Source organism: Eschrichtius robustus, chromosome 15 (genome assembly GCF_028021215.1).
Source record: "Eschrichtius robustus isolate mEscRob2 chromosome 15, mEscRob2.pri, whole genome shotgun sequence".
NCBI lineage: Eukaryota > Metazoa > Chordata > Mammalia > Artiodactyla > Eschrichtiidae > Eschrichtius > Eschrichtius robustus.
This window is the reverse complement of record NC_090838.1, coordinates 2,049,991-2,074,431: the sequence shown is the minus strand read 5'-3', so window position 1 is coordinate 2,074,431 and position 24,441 is coordinate 2,049,991. Positions and strand designations below refer to the sequence as shown.

Sequence of the window (24,441 nt, the reverse complement as noted above, 5' to 3'; positions counted from 1 at the left end):
AATAACTCGGGAAGCACTTCTGAACCTTATCTGCCTTCGGAGTCAGTATTACGAATGACACTTGTCATGATACACTATAATTTGCTTTGATTCTGGAACATTTTAAACCATTCTCTCTTTAAATACTGCTCTGATGCCTCTGTTTGACATGAAGCAGGTGCACGTAGCCTTTGCAGGATGCGTGAGTGGTCGGGCAGCCTGGCACATGTTCACGTGTGTGATTTCTACACAAGAGGAAACGCTCCTGCTTTTCATTTACTAATAATACCGGGAAGAAAGATTTCAGGCTTCAGGCTTTGCCAAAAACCACCCACCGCCCCCCCAGAATAATTCAGCAAGAAGCGTGAATTGCATGGTCACAAGGAACCAGGCCAGCCTGCCTTTCAGGAGGGGGTAGCAGAGTGGTGGGAAGGGTACAGGGTGGCGCGATGTGCGTCTCGTGAGGGCGGGAAAGTCTGGGTGAGCCCTCCACCAGGAGAGGAGGCGACAGCGGCCCACCTTGGAGCGATGGTTACCTTGCTGCAGACGGCCTTCACCCTGTGCAGCCGGTCCAGCGACTCCTGGGGGTTCCCCAGGTACTGCTGAAGCTCCGCATGCAGGATCCGCATCGAAAAGGGGACCATGGAGCCTAGAACCAAAGTCAAAGCAGAGTGAGTCTGTTTGCATAGCTAAGCACAACCAAGCGCCCTCTCAGGGTGAGCGCCCACGCAGCAGGGACTCTGCAGGTGTTCTAGCAGAAGCGATGACGGAGTCCCTTATACCTTGGTAAAGCGTGCGATGATGCCAATTATAAAACGTGTCTTGGTTTTCTCTGTAAAGCTGTATGTTCTAGACAATGACCAAAGGAGAAAGCTGGCTCTCACCGCTTTTCCACAGTTACGCCACAATCGTGTAGAAATTATCACAAAATGAGTAGAACGGTAGAGACCACTGCCTGCTCCAGTAAAAGAAAACAGAACACTCATGGATTCTCTGTACTTCTTTGGGATGTCGAGCTCCTGTGGAAGGTTGCGTAGATCGGGTTACCGGGGAGGGAAATGAGAGAGGGTACACCTCAGGCCCAGGTCCTGAGGACGGAGCGTCAGCCTGACTCCGGGACACGTGTGTGTGTGTGTGTGTGTGTGTGTGTGTGTGTGTGTGTGTGTGTGTGTGTGTGTGTGTGTGTGTGTGTGTGTGTGTGTGTGTCTGGAGTGAAAGTTCTACCTCAGAGCTGTCCCAGAAGGAAGGCATGGCAGCTGGCCTCGAAGCCTGACTCCGGGACACGTGTGTGTGTGTGTGTGTGTGTGTGTGTGTGTGTGTGTGTGTGTGTGTCTGGAGTGAAAGTTCTACCTCAGAGCTGTCCCAGAAGGAAGGCATGGCAGCTGGCCTCGAAGCCTGACTCCGGGACACGTGTGTGTGTGTGTGTGTGTGTGTGTGTGTGTGTCTCTGGAGTGAAAGTTCTACCTCAGAGCTGTCCCAGAAGGAAGGCATGGCAGCTGGCCTCGAAGACTCCACTGCCTAGGGCTGCCCCGGAAGGAATGAGTTCTGGGCAGTGCCACCTCCATCAGCGTGCCGGGGGCACGAGAGCAGTGATCCGAAAAGGACTGCAGTTGAAATGAGCTTTTACACAGTATCTGAATGTGGCTGTGTTCTCTTAGGGTGAGGGAATCTTTCTGTTAGTGTCACGTTCCCCTCTGACATGACTTGGACATGTATCTGTCCAAGTATATATCGTAATATGGTATATATCATAATATAGTAAGTATATAAGTATATAAATGCCATCAAATAATCAAACAGCCTGTGCTGATTATGAATGGCTTAAAGGAGGTGACAACGCCAGCACAGGGCAATCACACAGATTCAGAAGGGACCTCTCAATACTTAGATCTGGACTACACTTTCTTATTATTTTATTTTTTGGCTGCGTTGGGTCTTCGTTGCTGCGTGCGGGATTTCTCTAGTTGCAGCGAGCGGGGGCTACTATTGGTTGTGGTGCGCGGGCTTCTCATTGCGGTGGCTTCTTGTTGCGGAGCACGGGCTCTAGGCGTGCGGGCTTCAGCAGCTGCAGCACACGGGGCTCAGGAGTTGCGGCGTGTGAGCTCTAGGGCACGGGGGCTTCAGCAGTTGTGGTACGTGGGCTCAGTAGTTGTGTCTCGCGGGCTCTAGAGCGCAGGCTCAGTAGTTGTAGCGCACGGGCTTAGTTGCTCCGTGGCATGTGGGATCTTCCCGGACCAGGGCTCGAACCCGTGTCCCCTGCATTGGCAGGTGGATTCTTAACCACTGCGCCACCAGGGAAGTCCCTGGACTACACTTTAAAGATGGTTAGAAGCAAGCTGTGTGACAGCTGCAAGCTGCTCAGCCTCTCTGTGCCTCAGTCCGTCCATCATCCATCCAGCAACCATCAGCGAGGGTCTACCATGTGCCACACTGAGGTGGCTTCATGTTTGTGCTTCTTAGCTTGAAAAATTGTACTATGCTCTATGGTCTTCAGTAAGGAGAGGAAGAAGAAAGGTCAAAAGGACAAACAAAACTAAGGAATACTATGGAAAATAGTTTCTATTGTGATTGTGAGCCTAGAGAAAAGAAAGATGACAATTATTGAATTTAAATGTTTGAATTTTGTGTTTTTTTGATGACACTAAATAATTGCCACATCTGAAGAAGACAGATGACTGAGTTGACATCATGGTATCAGTCATTTCAGCTTCCTAGAAAGAACCATTTCTTGACCACCGGCATCACTAAAATGGGATTGCGCTAACATGGTAAGTCACACGTAAGTTGTGTCTTTCATGCCTATACATCAAACAGAGAACAGGCAATAGTCGTTCCCACATGGTTTAGAATTTACCTGCAGGGAGAGATCTCCAGAACACTTTAAGCTTTATAAGATAAATGCAGAAACAAAACGTCTGTGGAAGTTCCCAAGCCCAATTTATAAATGAGCTGAATATATGACAAGGTGGCCAGAAGTTACTTGCTCTTTTGCCCTGGAAATTGCCCATGGACCTGGGGAAGTTTCTGCATTTAAAAGAACATATGAAGATATTTCAAACTAAATGAAAATGAAAATACTACTTATCAAAATTCGTGGGATGCAGCAAAAGCAGTGCTAAGAGGGAATTTTACAGTGCTAAATGCATATATTTAAAAGACCTAAAATTAATCATCTAAGCTTCTACTGTAGGATACCAGAGAAAAACAAGCAATATAAAAGCAGAAGAAAAGAAAGAAAAGTTAGAGCAGAAAGTAATGACATTGAAAATGGGAAATCAATAGAGAAAATCATCAAAATCCAAACCTAGTTCTTTGACAAAAATCAATAAAACTTATAAAACTCAAGCCAGGCTAACCAAGAAAAAAGAGAGAAGACATGAATTACTAATATCAGAAATGAAAAAGGGGTCATCACTACTGATCACATGGACATTAAAAGGAAAATAAGGGAATATTATGAACAAATCTATGTCAACAAATTTTATAACCTAGATGAAATGGACCAATTCCTTGAAAGACACAACCCACTTACTAAAACTCATACAAGGAGAAATAGACAATCTAAATAGGCCAATATCTACTTAAGAAATGAAATCGATAAATAATAACCTTCCAAAAGTAGAAGGCACCAGGCCCAGGCCCAGATGGTTTCACTGGTGAATTCTATAAAACATTTAAGGAAGAACTGGCACCAATTCGCTACAATCTCTTCCAGAAAAACAGAAGTGCAGGGGATGCTCCCTAATTCATTCTATGAGGCCAGCATTACCCTTATAGAAAAATCAGGAAAAAATCAGTATTATAAGAAAGGAAAACTATAGATGAACATAGATACAAAAATCCTCAACAAAATTAGCAAGTCAAATCCAACTAAATCAAATCCAACAAAAAATTAGCAAATCAAAACTAACAGTGTATAAAAGAAATTATCCACCATGACCAACTGGGATTTATTCCAGGTATGCAAGGTTGGTTCAACATTCAAAAATCAATTAACGTAACCCATCACATCAAACAAGCTAAACAAGAAAAATCACACAATAAATCAAGAGAAACAGAAAAAGCATCTGACAAAATATACCACCCATTCATGATTAAAACTCTCAGCAAACTAAGAATAGAGGAAAACGTCCTCAATTTAATAAAGAACATCTATAAAAACCTACAGCTAACAACATAATCAATGGTGAAAAACTAGACGCTTTCCCCCTAAGGTCCTGAATAATGCCGAGATGTCCCTCCCCTTTTTACCACTCCTACTGAACAAGGTACTGGAAGTCCTAACTAACGCAGACAGAACAAAGACCTTTTGGAAGACCAAAAGAACGTGCCTGCAGTTCTGTCTGCTCTGGGCCCTCACACCATCTTCTCTCCAGGCACCGTCTTCTATGGAGTAACAGACATCCCTGTCCCAAACTGTCGAGCTTTCCACCAGAGCCTGTCTGTGCTGGACCAGACTCCCGCAGCTCTGGGAGGTGGACGCAGGCAGACGCCGGCGACAGGTGACGCTCCACGTGCCTCCCTGTGACTCGCATCTGGAGTTGGGACTCTATCCAGATGGCCGAGAGCAGGAAGAGGAAGAGCCAGCACCGGTCCTCCTTAGCCACGTCCCCCTTGCCTGTGGCTCTCCTGGGGGTGTCTGGGAGAAAGCCAGGGCTAAAGTGGGAAACAGCTTCCCCCGCTTCTCTCTTGGTACCACTGGGAAGGTCTCATACTGCTTAAAAATCTCGAAGAGCAGAAATCGAGAGGGAAGCACACACACAGCCTCATGACACGTCAGAAAGAGAAATGCCCCTCTCTGGAGAAATATACTGTCCATACAGCCAAAACAAGAAAAGCAGCTGGAGAAACGCTGTCTATTAATCCCAGCTTGAACAGGTTAACAGCAAGTTACTCAGCGGCTTTCAGGTGCCAAAGGCAAGCACAGGCGCTGGATGTACACACGAAGGGGATGTGACCACTGTCCCCAAGCAAACCCCACACTCTCGCCAATAAAACAGCAGAAACTGCTTCGACGTAACTCAGGCCTTTCCTGTTTTTGTTTGTTTGTTGTAAAGAAATGCAAATAAAAGTACCTTTAAACTGATTCTCTCAGTCTAGCAAACCCAGCCTTGCTGTGTGTGAAGAGTCACTGGGAATCAGTGAAGCCCTTCATGCCAGAAGAATCCAGCGACATGAAATACACACAGCTCCACACCAGCCAGAAGCCTGTCTCCCCTGCGTGGAGAGCACGCCTCGAAAAAGAGGGCAAGTCAGAATCTGGAAGGAAACGTGTTTCCCAGTGGATCTGTTTTTCTGGAAAGTTCCCACATACAGTCACGACCTGCCAAAATCTAGGTTGGTATAAATACGGTAGAAGTGCTCTCATTAATCATTTAGAAAACATTAAATGAAAACACTCCTACACAATTCATGTTATCGAGTCCCCTGCAGTACGGCAGACCCACTCGGCAGCCCCAGAGAGTCAGAGCGGGATGCACCAGAAATCACGCAGGCCCCGTGCTGGGCAGCAAACTTGAAAGAAGAAGCAAGAGGAGGAATGTCAGCTTGACTCCCGGGGGGCACACAGGCACAGGACTTCCCTGGTGTGGAGACAGTCTGGACCTCCCACCACCCACTCGCCTGTGTGCTGGGCGGGTGGCGTCCTCTCTCAACTTTCCTGGCCGCCCGCCCAGCAGGACAGGGGACTGGGACACGGCCAGGCTGCTGGGAGGCCCGAGCGTGCTGACGCGATGGCGCATGGTGCCTGGTGGACGCCCAGCAGAGCACAGACTCCGCGGACCCTCTGTCCACGGTCAGCAGGCTCAGCTCTCCCCCTTGGGGCCTGGCAGGTCCTCGTGCCGTCAAGGCAAGCAGGACCCAGTGCCTGACTGCTGCTCTGCACTTGCTTCCCTGGACCCGGCGCCCACACCCGTCCTTCCCCGACCCCGGCGGCCCGGTGGCACGCGAGGAGCGGAGCCCCTGCTTCCTCTGCTCTGCCGTGAGGACACAGGTCGGGGGACGCCCGTGCCTGGCGGAGAGCACAGAGTCCCTCACCCGCCACAAAACAACCCTCAACGAGACACTTCCAACTCCAAGGCTGCATCTGAAAACAAAAAACCAGCCTGAGCGAGTCCTAGACGACTTATTATTAAAGGGGTAATTCAGTGCTGCCCCAGAGCCCTGAGGCAGGAAGGGGAATTCAGGATGGTCCATACTGCCTCTGCACGAGTCTGAAATGCTGAGTCTGATGCAGGTGGCGCTGGGAACGCACGTGTCTCCCATGTTTCTCGCGTGAGACGGGTTACAGGAGGCTTCACTCGGGTGTCCTGACGATAGAGGTGGCGCCCCGAACTGAACATTTTCGTCTCCCTTTAACCATCTGTTCCGGGAAAGACTGGAAATGCCAGAGTTCACTAGGGGAGTGAGCAACGTGAAAAGCTGTAGGATTTACTAACCAGCCTTCTCAGGTCGAGGAAAATATGCTTGAAGTGATAAACTCTGAAGAGTTCTGGCACCGAGGAAAGTAAACTGGAAATCTAACCTAAGCAGCAGATGTTAACTCTGAGAGGTGAGTTAATTTTCTCGTGGAAAACAAGTAAGACATTTGAAATGTGCTGAACAATCCTGAACCACCATGTATGGTTATGTGTTGATAAAAAGTTTCTGAATTTAGTCTGAGAACTAGAAACGTGAGTTGCATGACTCTGGAGGGAGGGCAGAAAAGGACTGAAGACCCAGCGACAGTTCACCTTTGCTGACCCAGGCGGGGAGGGAGCTGATGGGAGCCAGAGGGTCAATCAGAGTGTGTCTGTCTCATCAGCTTTAGTTTGACTCGGTAGTTCATAAGGATTAAGTTCTGAAATAAGACTTCATATGAAATCATTATAGCTCTAATAAACTAAACACACAGATTTGAATTTAGTATCAGAAGAGGCACTGCTATCTGTGCGTTTCTTAAACAACAATCAAAATGTTTTTCATTTCTAACAGGGAGATCTGTGGCTTCACAGTTTTCCTCCGGGTGCACGGAAAGCTGGAGTGAACCGTCCTACGCAGAGGTGCACTTTGACAGCCCAAAGCTCACTTCCAACATTACGCTTTCTTTCGAACAGGAGACAGAATTCCAACAACAGATGGAAAAGATGGTGCTGGGATGGGAAACCTTAGTGTCCTACAAGAGGCTGAAAAGAACTCCATCAGGAACGGGTATGTTAACGACATCAGGAATGGACATTTCATCTGTTTTGAAGATAAAATTTCAATGAATATGCATAACTTAAAGAGTGAACCCAAATGTAATGTTAATAATAATGTATCAACACTGGTTATCAACTGTAACAAAGGCACCAGACCAAAGCAAGACGTTCATAAAAAAACACAGTGAATGATCTCGTAATATTATCCATGGATATAATTCCTCTCAACACTTCTCAAGAATACAAAGCCAACAGGAGAAGAAGCAATCTGTTTTAGTGTAACAATTACAATGTCAAAAATAATTTGATTAAAAGCAAATTAAAAGGAGAAGGCTATTATAAACATATGAAGAATGGCTCTCAAAAGAGGAACAACATGAAGGGTTTTGAAAAGGTACTTTAAAGCCTTAACAGGAACAGTAATTCTGAACTTGTCAACATTAAAGACAAACAAAACCCAAAACACTTAATTTGGGAAAAGGCTGGCATCCGTGACCCTCTTGCTTTCTCCCCAGGCGCTGAGGTGGGAGCAGGTTTCCAGGGAGGGGTGGATGTTCCACGGGCTGTGTAGGGTGGTACAGGGGTGTCTGTCTTCAGGGCCAAAGACGATGTGGGCAGGGAGCGTGGGGGACCCTTGCTAAGCTGACAAAAAGGTTATGTTGGTATTTATTTAGGGTTAGAAACAATATTTCCCAGAATGGGAGAAGATATTTGCAAGATTCATAACAAATAAAGGATTAAATACCTAAAATATGTAAAGAACTACAACAAATCAATAACACAAAATAACCCAATGGAAACGTGAGCAAAGATTATGAAGGAGTGGGTCCCCTCAGAGGAAACTGCAACAGCCAGTAACACACAAAAGCCATTTAACCCTAGAAGATGTAACGAGAGGTAGAATTTCAGACCCACCAGCTAGAAGTCTTATTGACAAGACTTATTCACCAGTGGGGAAACAAAAACTTGAATACACTGGTTTTGGGAACCTAAATTAGTATAACTACTTTGGAAAGTAATTTGACCACTTCTTTGAACACTGGAAATACAACCACCACACAGCCTGGCACTGACACTTTTAATTTATACCTTAGAGAAATGCAGGAACATGTGGCCAAAGAGAAACACGCACCACAATGCATCGTTCATTAGGGTCTGGAATCGGAAAGATCCTACTTGCTCACCTTATGGATACAAATAATGTTATGTGGGAAAAAGAGGCAAAATGAAGAAAGATACGCTCCTCATGTACATTTCAAAAGCCTGCAGTTCTCTCTGTATTGTGTGTGTGTGTGTATATGTGTGTATGCAGTGGAAATGTCAAAACATGATATGGAAACACAAATTCACGCTAAGCTGCTTTATGAGGGGATGGAAATGGGGAGCTTTAAAGGCTGAATCAATAATACTTGAGTTTATTACAAAAAATGTCTGAAGTAAATATGAAAAAAATATTAATATTTGTTAACTATCTGAGTGCTTAATAAAACTCTTTTTTGACGTTTAAAAAAATTTAATTTTTGTTGAGTAAAGAGTGGATTCAACCAGGAGGCATCCCAACATAGGACTTCTCAAAAGGGACAGACTGGATGGGTGAGAGTACACAGGACGTGAGTGACAGAAAAATCAAGCGTCTCCACCTGCGGGAACCATTCAAGCAGCCCAGTGACATCTGGTTCTGCGAAACTGTGTGTGTGAGGACCCTGCTGGAAGCACAATCAGAGTTCCAGACAGGGGCCTGCCATCCCTCAAGCAGCGGGACGCCGACAGGAAAGACAACCTTGCCCGGCAGAGGGGACAGGTTCTCACGGTGCCGCTGAGGCTCTGGACTCAGGCCACTGTTCTGACATCTTCTACTGGCAAGACCGGCGCTGAAGCTCTGGGTTTCCCGAGCTGTGTGACAGCTACAGGTGGAGAAGCTCGGTGGCCGAGTGTCACCCTAGCGTATCACATCTGGGTGTGTCCTGCTGGGGTGTGGGGACCACACATCAAGGAGGAGACGCGAGCTGTCTGCTCACAGCCCCCCGCCAGGGCTTCTAAATCCCACACCTGAGAATGAGCTCTGCTCACCACGCTGTGGGCAGCCTGAGGTGCTTGATGCGAGCAGCTTCTGACCCCACCTCTCGGGCCTGGAATTACAGGGAGGCACATACAGCAGCTTCTGACCCCACCTCTCGGGCCTGGAATTACAGGGAGGCACATACAGCAAAGGGGGGGGGCAGCAATCGACGGAGAGCGCGAAGAGGGAGGACACAGGTGAGGGACGAGCAAGGACAAGAGTTCAGGGAAGGGGGCTCCTCCAGCCTCCGGTGGCCTGTTCAACAACCACTGCCATCATTCTTTCTTGCGAACAAGGGTGAGAATTCCAAACAACTGATTAAAAGGCGGCCTGAGTGTGTGAAAACACACACTCCCTGAAAGTAACTCCATGAAAACTGCTAGAAATGTCAGAGGATATATAAGACCACAATACTCTTCCTTTCTTAGATGAAAATTAAAAAAGAAAATTTCATGATTTTTACTCATGATTCATTACTTGTTATGAATATTCTGAATGGGTAAAAATTATGCCCAATATTTAAATAAAATATATTAAAGCTCATTCATAAACGTTATTTGTTTATATCATTATAGCTTCCTTTTAAAAGCACATTTTAATGACCTGCTTTGCTTATATACTGGAAGCTAAAATGAAATGAATGAATCAAAATCTCCCATTTAGGCTTGTTACACCACAAAATGAGAAGAAAAATGAGTAAACATTCAGCATATCACTATGGATGAATGTTAACACATTTTAGCTCAAATGTACGTATGATTTACGTCTACTTCATAATTTAAATTAGCCGCTTAATGATGCAGGGCCACTAGCTCCACTTTATCCCTACCCCAGTGCAATTTAATTCCAGGCAGAATCAGAAGCCTGCGTTCAGTGTGCACATCCTTAGGACGAGATGTTCTAAGAGTTGAGGGGAAGGATGACAGAGTTCTACAGCTGGACCCGAGGACCCGATTCCTCATTTCGCAGGAAGCTCGGCGTCACCTCCATGAACCCCCGTCCGCGAGGAGAGAGAGCAGGGCCGCGGTGGCCACAGGACAGAGTACCTGTAGTTCAGAGGCACTGGCCGATGGCCTGTGCGCTCAAGAGCTCTCAGTTTTTGTCAGCAGCAGACAAAACACCTGTCGGCACCAGCTGCCGATCCCCGGACCCGGTGGAGGGTCCCGCGCTCTGCCGCGAGCGTGACCAGGCCCGGGGGTCGGGGGGAGGCCGTGGGAGCCGTCAGGCCACAGTCAGGCACGGAGGAAAGAAACATGTTTTTCCTATGCTGAAGGGAAACATAGCTGCTCCTTACCAGAAGCATGGGAACAGCCGTCTCTTGATTATCAAGGCTGCCAGGGAGAATTTACTGAACAGAAATATCCCCACACTTCCCCATGCAACACGCCTTTAGCCTTTCCATCGAACACCCTTCCACCATTAAGAAGTGGCAACAAAGACACACCCTCACTTGGGGTGGAAGCTTGCAAATCGCCTTCTGCGGAAGGGACGGACCACAATGGCTAGGAAGTGCAGGCGAGAAAGGAGTGCAGGACCTGCCACGCTGGGGGAGCGGCCCCCGGACAACCAGGGGATGCTGGGCCTCTCCAGACGAGCACGGGGGGACGTGAACTCCCCTACAACGCCGGGCGCACGGACGAGCCTTACGGAGCGAGAGGACGGATACAGTCCCGCTCCCCAGCGCTGCGGGCTTCCTGGCACAAGTGTGGGAGGGTGACCTTCCAAGACAGGAGGCGGACAGGTCTGCCTGCCCTGTGCAGACACCACGGGGCCCCAGAGCAGGAAGCGCGGGCAGGTGAGCAAGGCCCGGGGGCCTCCCACCCACATCTAAACCTGTGGAGCCACCACTGCAGCTGGGGCCACACCCCTGAACGCTTGCTCACCAGGGCTCCTGGCTTTGGGCCCTTCTCGCCTGGTCCTCCGGAGACTAGCTGGACCCGACAGGCCACTGGGTGGTAAGAAGTTTCACAAATTTGGGACGGGGGCCCTGCCGCCCCCTTCCTGACTCTGAGCGGTATAGCACGGCTGGTTCACTTCCACTCAGTCGAGCCAACCTCGTCAAGACAACCGGTCTGATTTCTGCCCTGTTGTAGGTTTTAAAACCTACTTTTTTCCCCACTTTTCTACAAGGGGGTGAGTTCCTTTAGTCAAAAAGAAGAAAAAGAATTTTTACACTAGTGAGGCTAAAAGTCTAACAGTAACTCACGTTGAAAATCCTCCTTCAAGGGCTTCCCTGGTGGCGCAGTGGTTGAGAATCCGCCTGCCAATGCAGGGGACACGGGTTCGAGCCCTGGTCCGGGAAGATCCCACATACTGCAGAGCAACTAAGCCCGTGCGCCACAACTACTGAGCCTGTGCTCTAGAGCCCGTGAGCCACAACTACGGAGCCCGCGTGCCTAGAGCCCGTGCTCCACAACAAGAGAAGCCACCGCAATGAGAAGCCCACGCACCACAACTAAGAGTAGCCCCTGCTCGCCGCAACTAGAGAAAGCTTGTGCACAGCAATGAAGACCCAATGCAGCCAAAAATAAATAAATTAAAAAATAATTAAAAAAAAAAAAAAAAAGAAAATCCTCCTTCAAGCCTGGGAAAACTCAGGGCAATGCAGACCAACTCCCATTACGTGAAAAGTGAAGATGATGAAGGATAAAGCACTGAGGACTAAGAAAGCCTAACCCCCCAACCTTCCCTGTGTCCCCCAAAGAAACAGGATCTGAGTTTTAAAGAAAAACAACACAAAAAGAAGTTGAGAAACGTGTTTTCACTTCTAGTCTTTTTAGTTCATCATTTACCTACCAAGTTGAGGAAGATGTTGATTTGATTTTTTGAAACTTCTACAAAAATTACCATCTTTATTATTAATTGGGCTTTTGTAGTCTCTTGTCCTGTTTTTATATTTTCTGCCTCAATCAAGCTCTGCATTTCCTGGCAACCAGGACCTTTCTTTGTTGCTCCACTGCTGCATCCAACAGACGCTGACCAGCCAATCTTACAAAAGATGGCAGCGATCTACGGTGTGTCACTCGTGAATTAAGAACAGGTAAGAAAAACAGCCAGTGCAGTGATTACTACGTGCGGCCACTTCTAAGCGCCTTACACATACGACCTCATTTACTCTTCATGACTCCCCAGGAAGAAGCACGGTTACCACCCCTGCTGTACCGACAAGGACACCGGGGCAGAGATGCAGAATCACTGGCCCAAGGTCACACACGAGTAAAAGGAGAGGCCAGGATTTAACAGGGAGTCTGGCTCCAGAGCCCGGGCTTTCAGTACCCATGCTTATGCTGCCTCTCAGAGGTCCTTCCAAATTGTTTTACATTTAATACAAACATTTGATGGGTTTCAAACATATTTACAAGGTTCTCCACCAAGAGATGTTCATTCTACCTCAAGGCTGCTCCAGGAGGCTCTTTGTAACCAGCCCTCTCCCTTCCTCAAGTCTTATTTCTGGCCACCTTCCGACAACTACCCCACGCTGCAGCCCAGTGTTTCCAAATGATGGTCCTGACCCATTGGTGGGCTGCAACCAGACTTTTAAATAAATTAAATAAATCAGAATGGAGATTCGGAGAAAATGGCACAGAATAAGAATTGCTGCATGACTGTCTGTCTCTGTTTCATTTCTGTGTGTACGTTTGCACTAAGTCATGATACGAGATTATTTTTTACTCCGGAGCACAGTCTGAATGTCACCACCTAATCCTCATACCAGATCTTAGTGCCATGGCACAGCAGGTGCCCGAGAAATGGCTGCGGAATGGGCAGACGGATGCGTCAGTGAGTCTGTCCAGGTCAGTGTGTTCAGGAGCCAGAGCGAGGTCACCCTGTAGGTCAAGGCTCACTGCGGGCCGCTCATCTGATGACCAGGACTGGATATGTAAGTGCAGGCAAAGCAAAGCACATGCAAAAGCACTGACGTTAACCCCCAGCCTTACCCCTACGCCCAGGGTACACGTGAGGGTAGTACTCGTAATAGAGATCTGGCTGATCCAGGTTCCCGAAGGGCTCAAACTCCATCTCGGCATTCTGGAAAAGGCCCAGCTTCACCAGCAGTGCCAGCCTCACAAACCAAAGCTAAAAACACAAAATATAATTGAAATAATAGGTTATCTGTGTATCGCAGGTTCAGAGATTCCTATTCCCTTTTAAATTGATATCAGAGCTCGATTTCAAATACATTAAAACAAGGGCTAAACTATCTATCTTTCTTAGCACGTTTGCGTAATTACAGGTTTATAAAAATGGATTTAAAAAGAAACACCCCCTCCCCGAAGGAGAGCAGAATCCAGGGGTTGTGGTGAAGGAGGAGCCAGTACGGACCGAGGGGGTCGGCCGGCGAGGGCAGGGGGAGCGGGTGGCGGAGCTGTGTGTGTGGGGGGAGCGGCGAAGGGCGTGGCATCTCTGGGGTGAGGGGCATGGGGGGCGCAGTCGGTTCCGGTGGCCAGAACCCACGCACCTTCAGGAAACCAGCGGAGGCCACGTGAGAGGGCAGGGTTGGGGCCTCGGAAGTGACCCAAGTCAACCTCGTTCCACCACGGAGAGAAACGAGGTGTAAAAGCAGTGACCACGTGGCAAGGGCAGGACTGAAAAGCCGGACACCGCTCCGAGCGAAGGCCGCCCTGCTCCGGCCCGCAGTGCACGGCAGTTGGGGGCGCCGCCTGTAACCTGGGGGCGGAGGGCGGGGCTCGCAGCTGCAGAGCAGGAAGGTGGCGGCAGTCTGTGGGACGACCATGAAAAGGGAGCGGGGTCGGCTCATGCGGGAAGCGGAGCCGTGTCCGGGGAGGGCCACCCTGGCCGTTGGGGACGGGCTTCAGACATGAGCAAGGAAAACCTCCTCCGCTTGGGCCAGAGGCCGGGGGACGCGGCGCGAGTAACGTGGGCCGTGCGCTCCTGACCGCTCCGCGCCAGCTGCCGGCGGGCAGACAGAGAAAACAGGAGCACGGCCCAGACCGCCGCGCCCGGAGGTCTCCAGGGTTCCTCCTCCCACCAGCTCTGCACGGACTTGGAGCATCTGGAGGCTGGTTTGATTTGGGGGGGGGGGGGTTCCCATAGAATTTCGAATAAAAGTTAGCAAACGCCCCGTGGAGAGGTGGGAATTGAAGGGCTTCTGCAGCTGCTCCTCGTGAGAGGAGCTTCCTGTCGTTCAGAACTCTACTCTCCGCGCTCCTCCCTCTTGAAGAATTTAAGGCCCTTCCAGCCCCCAGACGCTGCGGAAGCCGAGAAGCATCAGGGCGGTACCTGCAGGGAGTCGGCGGTGTGGCTGGTCGGCAGCCCGCTCTTGCCGTAGCCTTGGCCGTGGGCTGTAAGGAGCCGCCCGCACAGGTCCACGGCTGCCCTCCAGTTCTTGCAGCTCTGAAAGACACGGGGACACGTCACCAAGGGCTCGGCCGCTCAGACGGAAGGCCGGACGGGCGTTAGGCAGGAAGGGGGCCGAGCCGGAGACACGCTTCAAGACGAGTGACAGAGAGTATCTTAACAGTTAACCCCTGACAGAGCGCAAGGGCAGAATTCTTGTTGAAAGCTCCCGACCACAAATCCATAAGACTGCTTTCCTTTTTAGCAAGACACCTCTATCTTGTGATTTTTATCAAATTACAATCAAATATTTAATTTTAATCTGTGTGTTGGATGTATCTGTATCTAAGGTCTGTGTGTGACTGACTGTAGCGGTTTATATGTTTAACATGATTCTGTGTTCTCAATGTGAAAAACAAATCAATGAACTACGCCGACGCAACATGTTCTAGGCCGTGTATCCACACGCAGCGCTTCGTGTTATAACTAGAACCACAGGAACGCTGGCTGATACCGACACACGGGCTCAGGGACTCGGCCTCACCGTGCTCATCTCTGCCCTGACGCGACACAGAAAGGAGGGCCACCAGGCAAATGAGTGGGGAAGCATCGCCAGAGGGAACGTCTGACCCTTTAAGAAGCTGGAAGTGGGTGCTGGACGCAGGCTCTCCCGACAGAACAGGCACCACCCGCCGCTGCGTCGGCGCACAGCCCAGCCCGCAGGGCAGAGGCGGGGCAGGTCTGCGGGGCAGGGGCCGGAGCAGGGGGTGAACACACATCTTTGCACCTGTTAACCTTGGCTCCAGCAAGGAAGGGGGACAGTAAACTGCTGTTTTCAAGGACGCACTGAGTGATTTTGTGTCTGCGAAGTGCTTCTTGAACAAGAAGCCGGGGGTGCGGGGGGGAGCGTGTCCAGCCTGTTCTTTCCTCAGTCAGAATTCACATTTCTTTCTATGACGCAGTCAGCAAGGACCAGCTCCTCGTGGAGGAACCCTCCTTCCTCTTCTTCCTCTCTCATGTGTGTGTGTGCGTGCATGTGTGCATGCCCAGCCCGCTTAGTGCAACCGGGGCAGGAAGGACGTTGGTGCGGCATGAGTCCAGGCTCCACGGTGAACTGGTCGTGTGCCCTAGCGCAAGCCACCTGCCCTCCCCAGCCACAGGCACCTCAGGCTCCTCACGGCTCCTCCTGACCCGACAGGTCATGGCTTTTTAGTGCCGAGTGATATTCCAGCGTCTGGACGAACCACCGTTACCCATTCACCTGCTGAAGGGCACCTTGGCCACGTCCAGTTTTTGGCCATGATGAATAAAGGTGCTATGAACACGCAAGTGCGGGCTTTCGTGCGGACGTGAGTTTGAAATCCTCTGGGCAAGCAGCAAGGAGCAGGACTGCCGGACTGGATGGCAGGATCCTCTGGCTGTACACGGACCCTCGAGGCCGTGCACACCTCCTGCTCTCACCAGCAGAGAATGGAGCCTGCTGGCCACACGCCCGCCAGCACCTGCGGGGTCAGAGTCTGGATTCCAGCCGCTCTCTGAGGCGTGCAGTGGTCTCTCAGTGTTGCATGGGCTTCTCAACACTTTCTTGCATTATTTTCCTCACTGGCCTGACAGCCGGCACCAGCTATCAGATTCCCGTCAGCAAGCTGCAACTGTAACAGGATGACGCAAACCTGATTTCTTAAAATACATCTTGCAGCTTTTTCTTTCCACGATGAGAAGACTGGCACAGAAACAGCGCAGTGTCAGGCCTCCTGCTCCAGGGCCATATGCTGTCCAGCTCTGAGAGCCACTGGTCCATCCTGAGACCGGACTGGAGCCACTTCCCTCGAAATGGTCCAAAGTACAACAGAAACGATTTCCAGGAACACAGGACTTCCACGTTCTGGTGGGTAGCTCAGAAATATTTTTAGGCCGGTTAAGATAATTTATACTTTACTATCTTCAGATGCTTTCTCCGGTCTAAATTCAGCGCAATAATCCCTTTCTATGGTAACAGCGGCCGTGTATATCCTCCTTGGGCTGCAAACGTGGAAAGGGACAGGGAAGGGTGTTCTGCTGAGTTCGGGCCAGCTCTGTGTGTACATCTCAGCGGGTCCCGTGTGCAGGGCTTGGTGACGGCCTCTTCCTGCCCGCCTGCGTCACACACGCTGACCCCTCCTGCCGGTGACACTAGATCGCAACAGAGCGCACGGGGCAGTCTTCCCAGGAAAGGACTTCAGCTGAGAGCGAGTGAGGGATGACCCAGTGAGGAGGGCAGGTGTGAGCAGCCGGGAAGCACAGGAGCAGGAGGGAAGGCCCTGTGGCCCGAGGGAGGGGGGCAGGGGAGGGTGGGCAGCACAGGTGAGGACGGGGGCAGGTAAGGCCAGGCCCCTGCGCAGGCTTTCAAGAGCATGGCGACATTCTGGAAACAGCAGCCCCTGCCGTGATGAAGAGTGAATCTGAGGGGCCACGCAGATGTCGCCGCAGCACTCGGGAGGGTACCCAGTCCTCCAGACCCCGCGTCGGCCTGTGGACCACACCCACCGCCACTTGGCCCCTTCCGCAGGCTCCAGGCGGCTCTGTGCACCCTCCGAGGGCGGGGCGCTCATCTGCTGCCCGGGGACCGAGCGGCCCGCAGGGCCCAGGATACTCTGTGGTCCTGACAGGACACGCGGCCGCTGCCACCTCGGAGGGACTGTGGACCATGCCCCCTCAACGGCTTGTGACTGGTCCACAGCGAGAAAGGCCCAGAGGCTGAGAAACTTCTACAGGATGAGATGTCTGTTGAATAAAACAGTAACAAAAGGGGGCTTGCACCTGGTACATCTCATTTTTCTCATTATTATTAATTGATATTGAATTTTACAAGAGTTTTAGTCTGCTAAAGACTGTAAAGTCAAAAAAGAAAAACCACGAGAAAAACCCCAAACCCAAAACCAAACCCCACTGTCCTCAGCACCGAGCCTGAAAAGCACAGCTGCAGGTGGCCTGTAGCAGCGTGTGGGCTGCAGAGGGCAGGGGGACAAGACTGGGTGACCATCTGGGCCTCTGAGATAGTCAGAGGGAAAGAAGCATAAGCAGCTGGCGTGTGGCCTGTGCCCGCCCGAGACGGAACGTGGGAGGACTGCCCGTGGAGGGTGTGGGCAGCGGCCGGGGCAGGGAGGAGGGGCCTTCCAGTCGGCCAGGTGGGGACGCAGAGCCAGAGTGAAGGAAGGTGGCGTCCTGGGATCAGGGAGGAGACGCGGGCGGGTGGAGGTCGGATCCACGAGATGGGAGGTGAACGAGCCGCAGCGGGCAACGAGGAGGCAGCTCCGGGGTCTGCAAGTCGCCAAGCTCCCGGGGGCAGCGCCAGGGACAGCGAGACTTAGTGCTCGTTTCTAACCAAATACTCGGAGCCTTACAGAGCAAAGGCGGACCAAGCTGGAGACAGGCTGACTGCCCGCTGGGAAGGAAGGAGAGAGCTGTGGTCGGGGAAGGATTCTTTTTTTTTTTAAACATCTTTATTGAAGTATAATTGCCTTACAATGGTGTGTTAAATTCTGCTTTATAACAAAGTGAATCAGTTATACATATACAATATGTTCCCATTTCTCTTCCCTCTTGCATCTCCCTCCCTCCCACCCTCCCCATCCCACCCCTCTAGGTGGTCACAAAGCACCGAGCTGATCTCCCTGTGCTATGCGGCTGCTTCCCACTAGTTATCTATTTTACATTTGGTAGTGTATATATGTCCATGACACTCTCTTACCCTGTCACATCTCACCCCACCCCCTCCCCATATCCTCAAGTCCATTCTCTAGTAGGTCTGTGTCTTTATTCCCGTCTTGCCACTAGGTTCTTCATGGCCTTTTTTTTTTTTTTTCCCTTAGATTCCGTATATATGTGTTAGCATACTGTATTTGTTTTTCTCTTTCTGACTTACTTCACTCTGTATGACAGACTCTAACTCCATCCACCTCATTACAAATACCTCCATTTCATTTCTTTTTATGGCTGAGTAATATTCTGACCGCAGACCTCCGGAGGCGAGTGCCCGGCGGGAAGGGAAGGCTTCTGTGTGGGGGTGGGGAGGGGAGGCCATTCATTGAGGAGTAGGGGGAGGGGCGGGGTCTGAAAGAAGCAGGGATCCTTTAAAAAGGCACTGAGAACAACCAGAAGCGCCCACCGGCACACACACACACAGGGGATGGGACTTGGGTCTTCGGGACAACGGGTAACCCAACCTAAAACCTGACTCCCTAGTCTTTAGCTTCCTGCGGGCTCAGGGTGGTGGTGAGCAATTAGGGAAACGGCTAACAACGTTCCTCAGGCGCCAGTACTGAAAAGTGGGTTGGGAAACACTGCTCTAGGGTGCGGTCCAGCTCACCCATCCTGCCCGCATAAAAGACAGCCTCGCATTCCAGGTAACTGTCAACTGCGACTGTGTCCTGTCTCCTCCTCTGGGTGAGGTCCTGGGGCAGTGGCCTTGTCTAGGGCACTGGTTTTAGCCTCTAACAGTATTTCTTTACTGTGGCCCTTATCACATATAGATGCTCCAAGATTTGTGAAACATGAAATAGTAAATTCACAGAACTATAAAAGGCAGTAAAAAAACCCAATACATTAGTAATGGAAGAGATGCAAATCACAATTTACTAGTGAGTTGATTTTCAACAGCTCCCACTGCCCCTCCCCCAAAAAAAAGAAAGAAAAAAGATTAAAAAAAAGCAAATGCCATTGCTAGCCTAAGAAATGAGAAAAAACAATTTTTTAAAAAGAACAAGTCAGGGCAGACAAGGAGACATGAAAGCAAGTACATGCACATGGTACTGGTAAAGGTGCACTGCTATACTGTTTCTGAAAAATACATATTAATAGTCTGTATTAATATGTCTCAGAACTGTCCCTACTCTGACCCAGTCGTTCTCCTCCTAGGATTGATCCTAAAGAAATAATCCAAGGAGGACTGGGTCCAGGACCTGCAGGAAAAAATCCCCATGTTAAGTGGATCCACGCAGTTCACACCCGTGTTGTTCAAGGGTCAACTGTAATACGGAATTGTGTTTGTATAACACAAATACATACACGTTTCTATCCACATTCACACAGAGACACACTGCATGTATACACACACATACTAAACTAAATGTTAGTACACAATGCCATCATGGTATCGCTTATATGTGGAATCTAAAAAAAAACATGATACAAATGAACTTATATACAAAACAGAAATAGATTCACAGACGTAGAAAACAAACTTATGGTTACCAAAGGGGAAGTGGTGGGAGGGATAAATTAGGAGTTTGGGATTAACATATACACACTACTATATATAAAATAGATAAACAACACGGACCTGCTGTATAGCACAGGGAACTCTATTCAATAACTTGTAATAACTTATAATGGAAAAGAATATATATACACACATATATGTGTGTGTGTGTGTGTGTGTGTGTGTGTATATATATATATATATATATATAAAAAACTGAATTGCTGTGCTATACCTGAAACTAACACAACACTGTAAATCAAATATACTTCAAAAAAAATGTTAGTACATACTAACTAAGGTGTTAACCAACAGTGGTTTACGCAATCAATTTCTCTTCCATTTTTCTACAGTAAGAACATGCTGTTTGTAAAATGAGGAAGAGAGGTTTGGGACTCAAGGACAGGCTGAACACCCATCCGGTGGGACAGCAGCCTCGCAGACGCAGCCTTTACGTCCTGGTCTAGGAACGGGTGGCGGCTTGTCCACCTCTGCCTCACGTGATGGGGCCCCGACTCTCACCTGATGTGCAGGAACCACACTAATGCCTGTAGAAATAACACATCATTTTTTCTACCCAGTACAGATGTGTACCAAGTACTAAGTACGGCAGCTAAAGCACGAGGGGAGAGGGTTTTTTCTGGGGTGGGTGTGCGGGGGACTTTAGCTCTAGGAGATAAGGAGCCCGTTGACACCGTCCCAGAAAGAAGGTGTCTGGGAGCAGAAATATATTAATGAGACTATCTGATCATGGATATTTATGTATTTTTGAAACAAATAAGAAATAGTTATTACACAGCAAAGACTCCTATCTTATTTTATATCCACTATATATATATAGGTACCCACCACTAATAAAGCATTTAAATGTGTAATAAAATTATTTGCAGTACTTTGCAAATATGAAGTGCTCCACAAATGATTAAAAATAGTAAAATGTATCACATAAAAAGCCTTCGGCTCTTGCTAGGATTCTTATACTAAGATATGTTTTCTATATTTCAAACCAGATCACCATTAAAAATGAAGCCAAAACCTACCATCTTAATTATTCATTTTTTTAGTAAATGTAAGTCTTTTCAAAAGTGGCTTCTTTCCTAACTGAAAATAGAAAGCAGACCTGTTTATGCTCCTGTTAGCTTCTCCCCACTGATGACTGAGTACAGTCGCTCCCACTCCCCCTTCCTTCCCCCCATATACACAGGTTCCGCATTCAAGGACTCAACCAACCTCAGACTGAAAATATTCAGAAAAAATTCCTGAAAGTTCAAAAAAGCAAAACCTGGACTTGCCTTGCACCGGCAAAGAGTCACGTGGCACTTAGATTGTATTAGCTGTTGTCAGTGATCTAGAGATGATGTCAGGGACACGGGGGATGTGGGCAGGTTACATGCCAATACTACGCCCTTTTATACAGGAGATGTGAGCGTCACGGGTCTCGTATCCGCGGGGGTCCTGGAACCAAACCCCACGACGCTGAGGGACGACTGCCAAGGAAGACTCACGCTGATACCTGCCACTCTTGATGGCACGTGCCTTTCTTAGGCTGAGCCCTCTTCGGTTAATATCACCGGTCAGTAAGTGACATGTAATCATTTCTAAGCACGCTTACACTAACCCGGCAGCCAAACTTCTAGGAGTCAGAACGACCTACTTCCTGGGGACAATTAGTAACGAACAGCACGTGGAGGGAGTCCAGGCGCCTCCTGCCTACCTGTCGGCAGCCTGTTTGGGGACTCATCCTGCTCCGCTCTGGCCACTGCGGCTCAGGACCAGAGGTGACCAGACAGTTCCTCTAATCTCTACGTTAAATCTGATTATCTTCTGGTTTGAGAGTCAGACATGGTTGCAGAGGAAACAGAGAGATGAAATGAATTTCTTTGTATCATAATTTAAAAAGAAAAAAAGAAAGAAAAAAAGGGAAAGAACATAAAGAAGTTGCTAGAAAAGCTGACCATTTACAATTTATGATTCCCCAAATAATATCCTTCCTGACAGAATATTTACGTGGCTAAACTACAAATTTACTGTGTACTTCGAAGACACTTCCAGGCACAGGAATATTTTTGTTCACGCCGAGTGGGATCAACACAGACTGTCTTGTCCACCAGAGGCCTGGCAGCAATCAGGAGCTACTGACTGTTCCCGGGGGTTCCAGGAGCGCTGGGTGAAGGGGCTGCTGCAGGAATGTGGCCGAGGCCAGGAGCACCTCGCAGGGGCGGCAGTGCAGCCAGGGCCGGGCGACAGAAGCAAGCACAGGCCAGAGGTGGCGGCTGCAGGAGAGCTGTGGCCGTGGGACTGCCGCCAGGAAGGAGCTTGCCCTGCCCCCGCCCCCCACCCCAGCTCCCAGTGCCCCTCTCCAACGGAGAAGCAAGAGAGCAGGGGCAGGGCAGGAAGGGCCGGAGGACAGACGCAGAGAACGTCCAGGGCTGGCACCGGGTGAACCTGGCCAAGGCAGATTTTGCGGCCAAAACTAGTTCTAGGTTTCCAGGGCTCCCCCGGCCTCAGAGTTGAGGCTGAGGGATTCTCAGCTCGTTCTCAAGCACGAACGCGAGCCGGGGCGTTCCATGCAGCCTTCGCGCTTCGTCCTTCTTGCTCAGCACTGTTCTGGAAATTTACCCATACTGATGAACGTGGCTCTTGTGCCTGTATTTCAACTGCTCTGGATATTAAGTTTTTTAATAAAGTTTTTGGCCGATACAAATCATACAGCACATTCCTGAACATATCTTCATGAACATGTACAGAGGCTTCCTAAAGTATGTGATTAAAAGCGGCACAAGCCATGTATTTTACCAGCTGCTGCTAAACTGCTCTGCAAGGCAGCCCTTCCGGTTCAGGCGCCCCGCACACGCACCCCTGCTGACATCTGGTGCTCCCAATACGATGGGGCTGACACGCAGGACACTCTTGTCTCACTGAGATTTCTGTGGTCCCAGTGAGGCTGAGCATTTTTTCCATGCTTACTGGCTCTTTGGTTTCCATGAACTGCATCTTCATATCTTTCGCCTGTTTTTCTATCGGGCTGTATCTGTTTCTTATAAATTAGACGAAGGTCTTGATGTATATTTCAAACATCTTCTCTCATTTTTTAATGCTCTTTATGGTGTTTTTGTTAAACACAGTTTTAAATTTCAGAGTAGTCAGGTTATCGATATTTCCTGGAAGGTTTAGTTTTTTGTGTCTTGTTAAGAATTGCTTCTCTGGCCTGAGTCACTAAGAGTCTCTTCTATTTTTTGAAATTACTTCACTTGGAATTCCCTTCTGGGTGTGCTTAGAAGCAGCGGTCTTTTTATTTTCCCACTTGAACATCCAGTTAATGCCATGCCCTTCATCCATCAATTCATTCCGTTCTTTCCCCAATAACCTGCCACGCGGCTCTTCCCACACGCGTCCCCCATGCCAATCCTGCACGGCCCCTCGGTGTGGGGACCGTCCCTGGCCTCCGTCCCGCTGCTGTGGTGGGCAAGCGGCTCCTGCTGCACTTTCACTCTTTCCAGCGCTTGTCCTTGTGTGTTTCCAGTGAGCATGCAGGGTGGATGTTGCCTCTATCCCGCACGTCAAGCGTGCGCGTGTGTGCATGTGTGTGCATATGTGTACGTGTACGTGCGTGCGTGTGCGCGTACGCACAGACATGCGCGCTGGATGCAGGGAGGCGGGGGTTACTTCTCCAGCATCGAAAGAGTAAGCACTGCCTTCAGCTTTCTGATGCTCTTTCGCTCTCCGGACTTGCCTGAGAGGTGAGGTAGAGCCAGCAGGGCCAGGGTCCCTCTCTGTTCCCAGAAAAAGGCTGGAGGAGACAGGGCTGGCCTCTGCCCCCTCCTCCCCATCTCCCTGCACAGCTCTGGGTGGCCTGATGGGCGAGCCAGGTAGCAGGTGTGCAGGAGGGGATGAAGGAGACCCGAGGACAGGCAGGGGCGACCACATAGCATTGGCTCTAACGCCCGGCGCCCCCTTCCTTCAGGACAGCAGGACCTTAGCTCCGCAACCGCGCGAGCCAGGGCTTGTGATTACAGGCCGCCTGCTGCTTGATGATAATTACGGATTTCTCCAGAGTGTCTTGTGCTATTTCTATCTCATTGTTTTCCACCTCTAGTTCCCATTCTTGGTGGTCCTCCTCCATTTTCAATAGTAGATGTCAGAAATGTTTTGGTAAAAAAATTGTTTTTAAAATTAGAATTTAAATATACCATGTTAATCTTTAAGTGCTGTGGAGAAAATCTTAAAAATCTCATAATTATTGTATATGACATGTAGAACTCTGATAATGAAGGTATTTAAATACGGGAAAAAGATCTAAGCTTAAATAAATACGACCTTTTTTAAACTAGGAAGTAAGATATAGACTCTATTTGAGAAACTGAACATAGGCATTCCACAACTTCCAAATGAGAAAAATAGTCCAATAAAAATCACTCAAGTAACTGATAGTACGTACATAACTTTTCCCCACCTACGACTCAAAGGAAATCATTAACGCCACATATGACACCACTGAAGTAATTAAAACGTCTTTCTCCAGAGGCTGTGACATTCATTTCCCTGTAAATTACAATCTTAGAATACTCTGACATTACTTAGGAAAATACACTGAGAAACTCTTTCCTAGTCTTAAAGACGAGAGCAATTATTTTAGGGCATAATTAAAATGCCAGGGCAAGGTAACGGTCTTTTTATGAATACATTTC

At 49.1% G+C, this 24,441-nt stretch overlaps 1 protein-coding gene across 2 annotated transcripts in view; it reads right to left on the bottom strand.

Annotated features, from left to right (window-relative positions):
- TRAPPC12 (trafficking protein particle complex subunit 12) overlaps positions 1-24,441 on the bottom strand; it is a 67,150-nt gene that overhangs the window by 24,650 nt on the left and 18,059 nt on the right. For both annotated transcript variants that reach the window (XM_068564964.1, XM_068564965.1), the window contains exons 4-6: positions 14,458-14,571; positions 13,155-13,293; positions 516-628 (exon numbers count right to left, since the gene is read on the bottom strand). In XM_068564964.1, the coding sequence (XP_068421065.1) occupies positions 516-628; positions 13,155-13,293; positions 14,458-14,571 (366 nt within the window). The remainder of the gene's footprint in view (positions 1-515; positions 629-13,154; positions 13,294-14,457; positions 14,572-24,441) is intronic.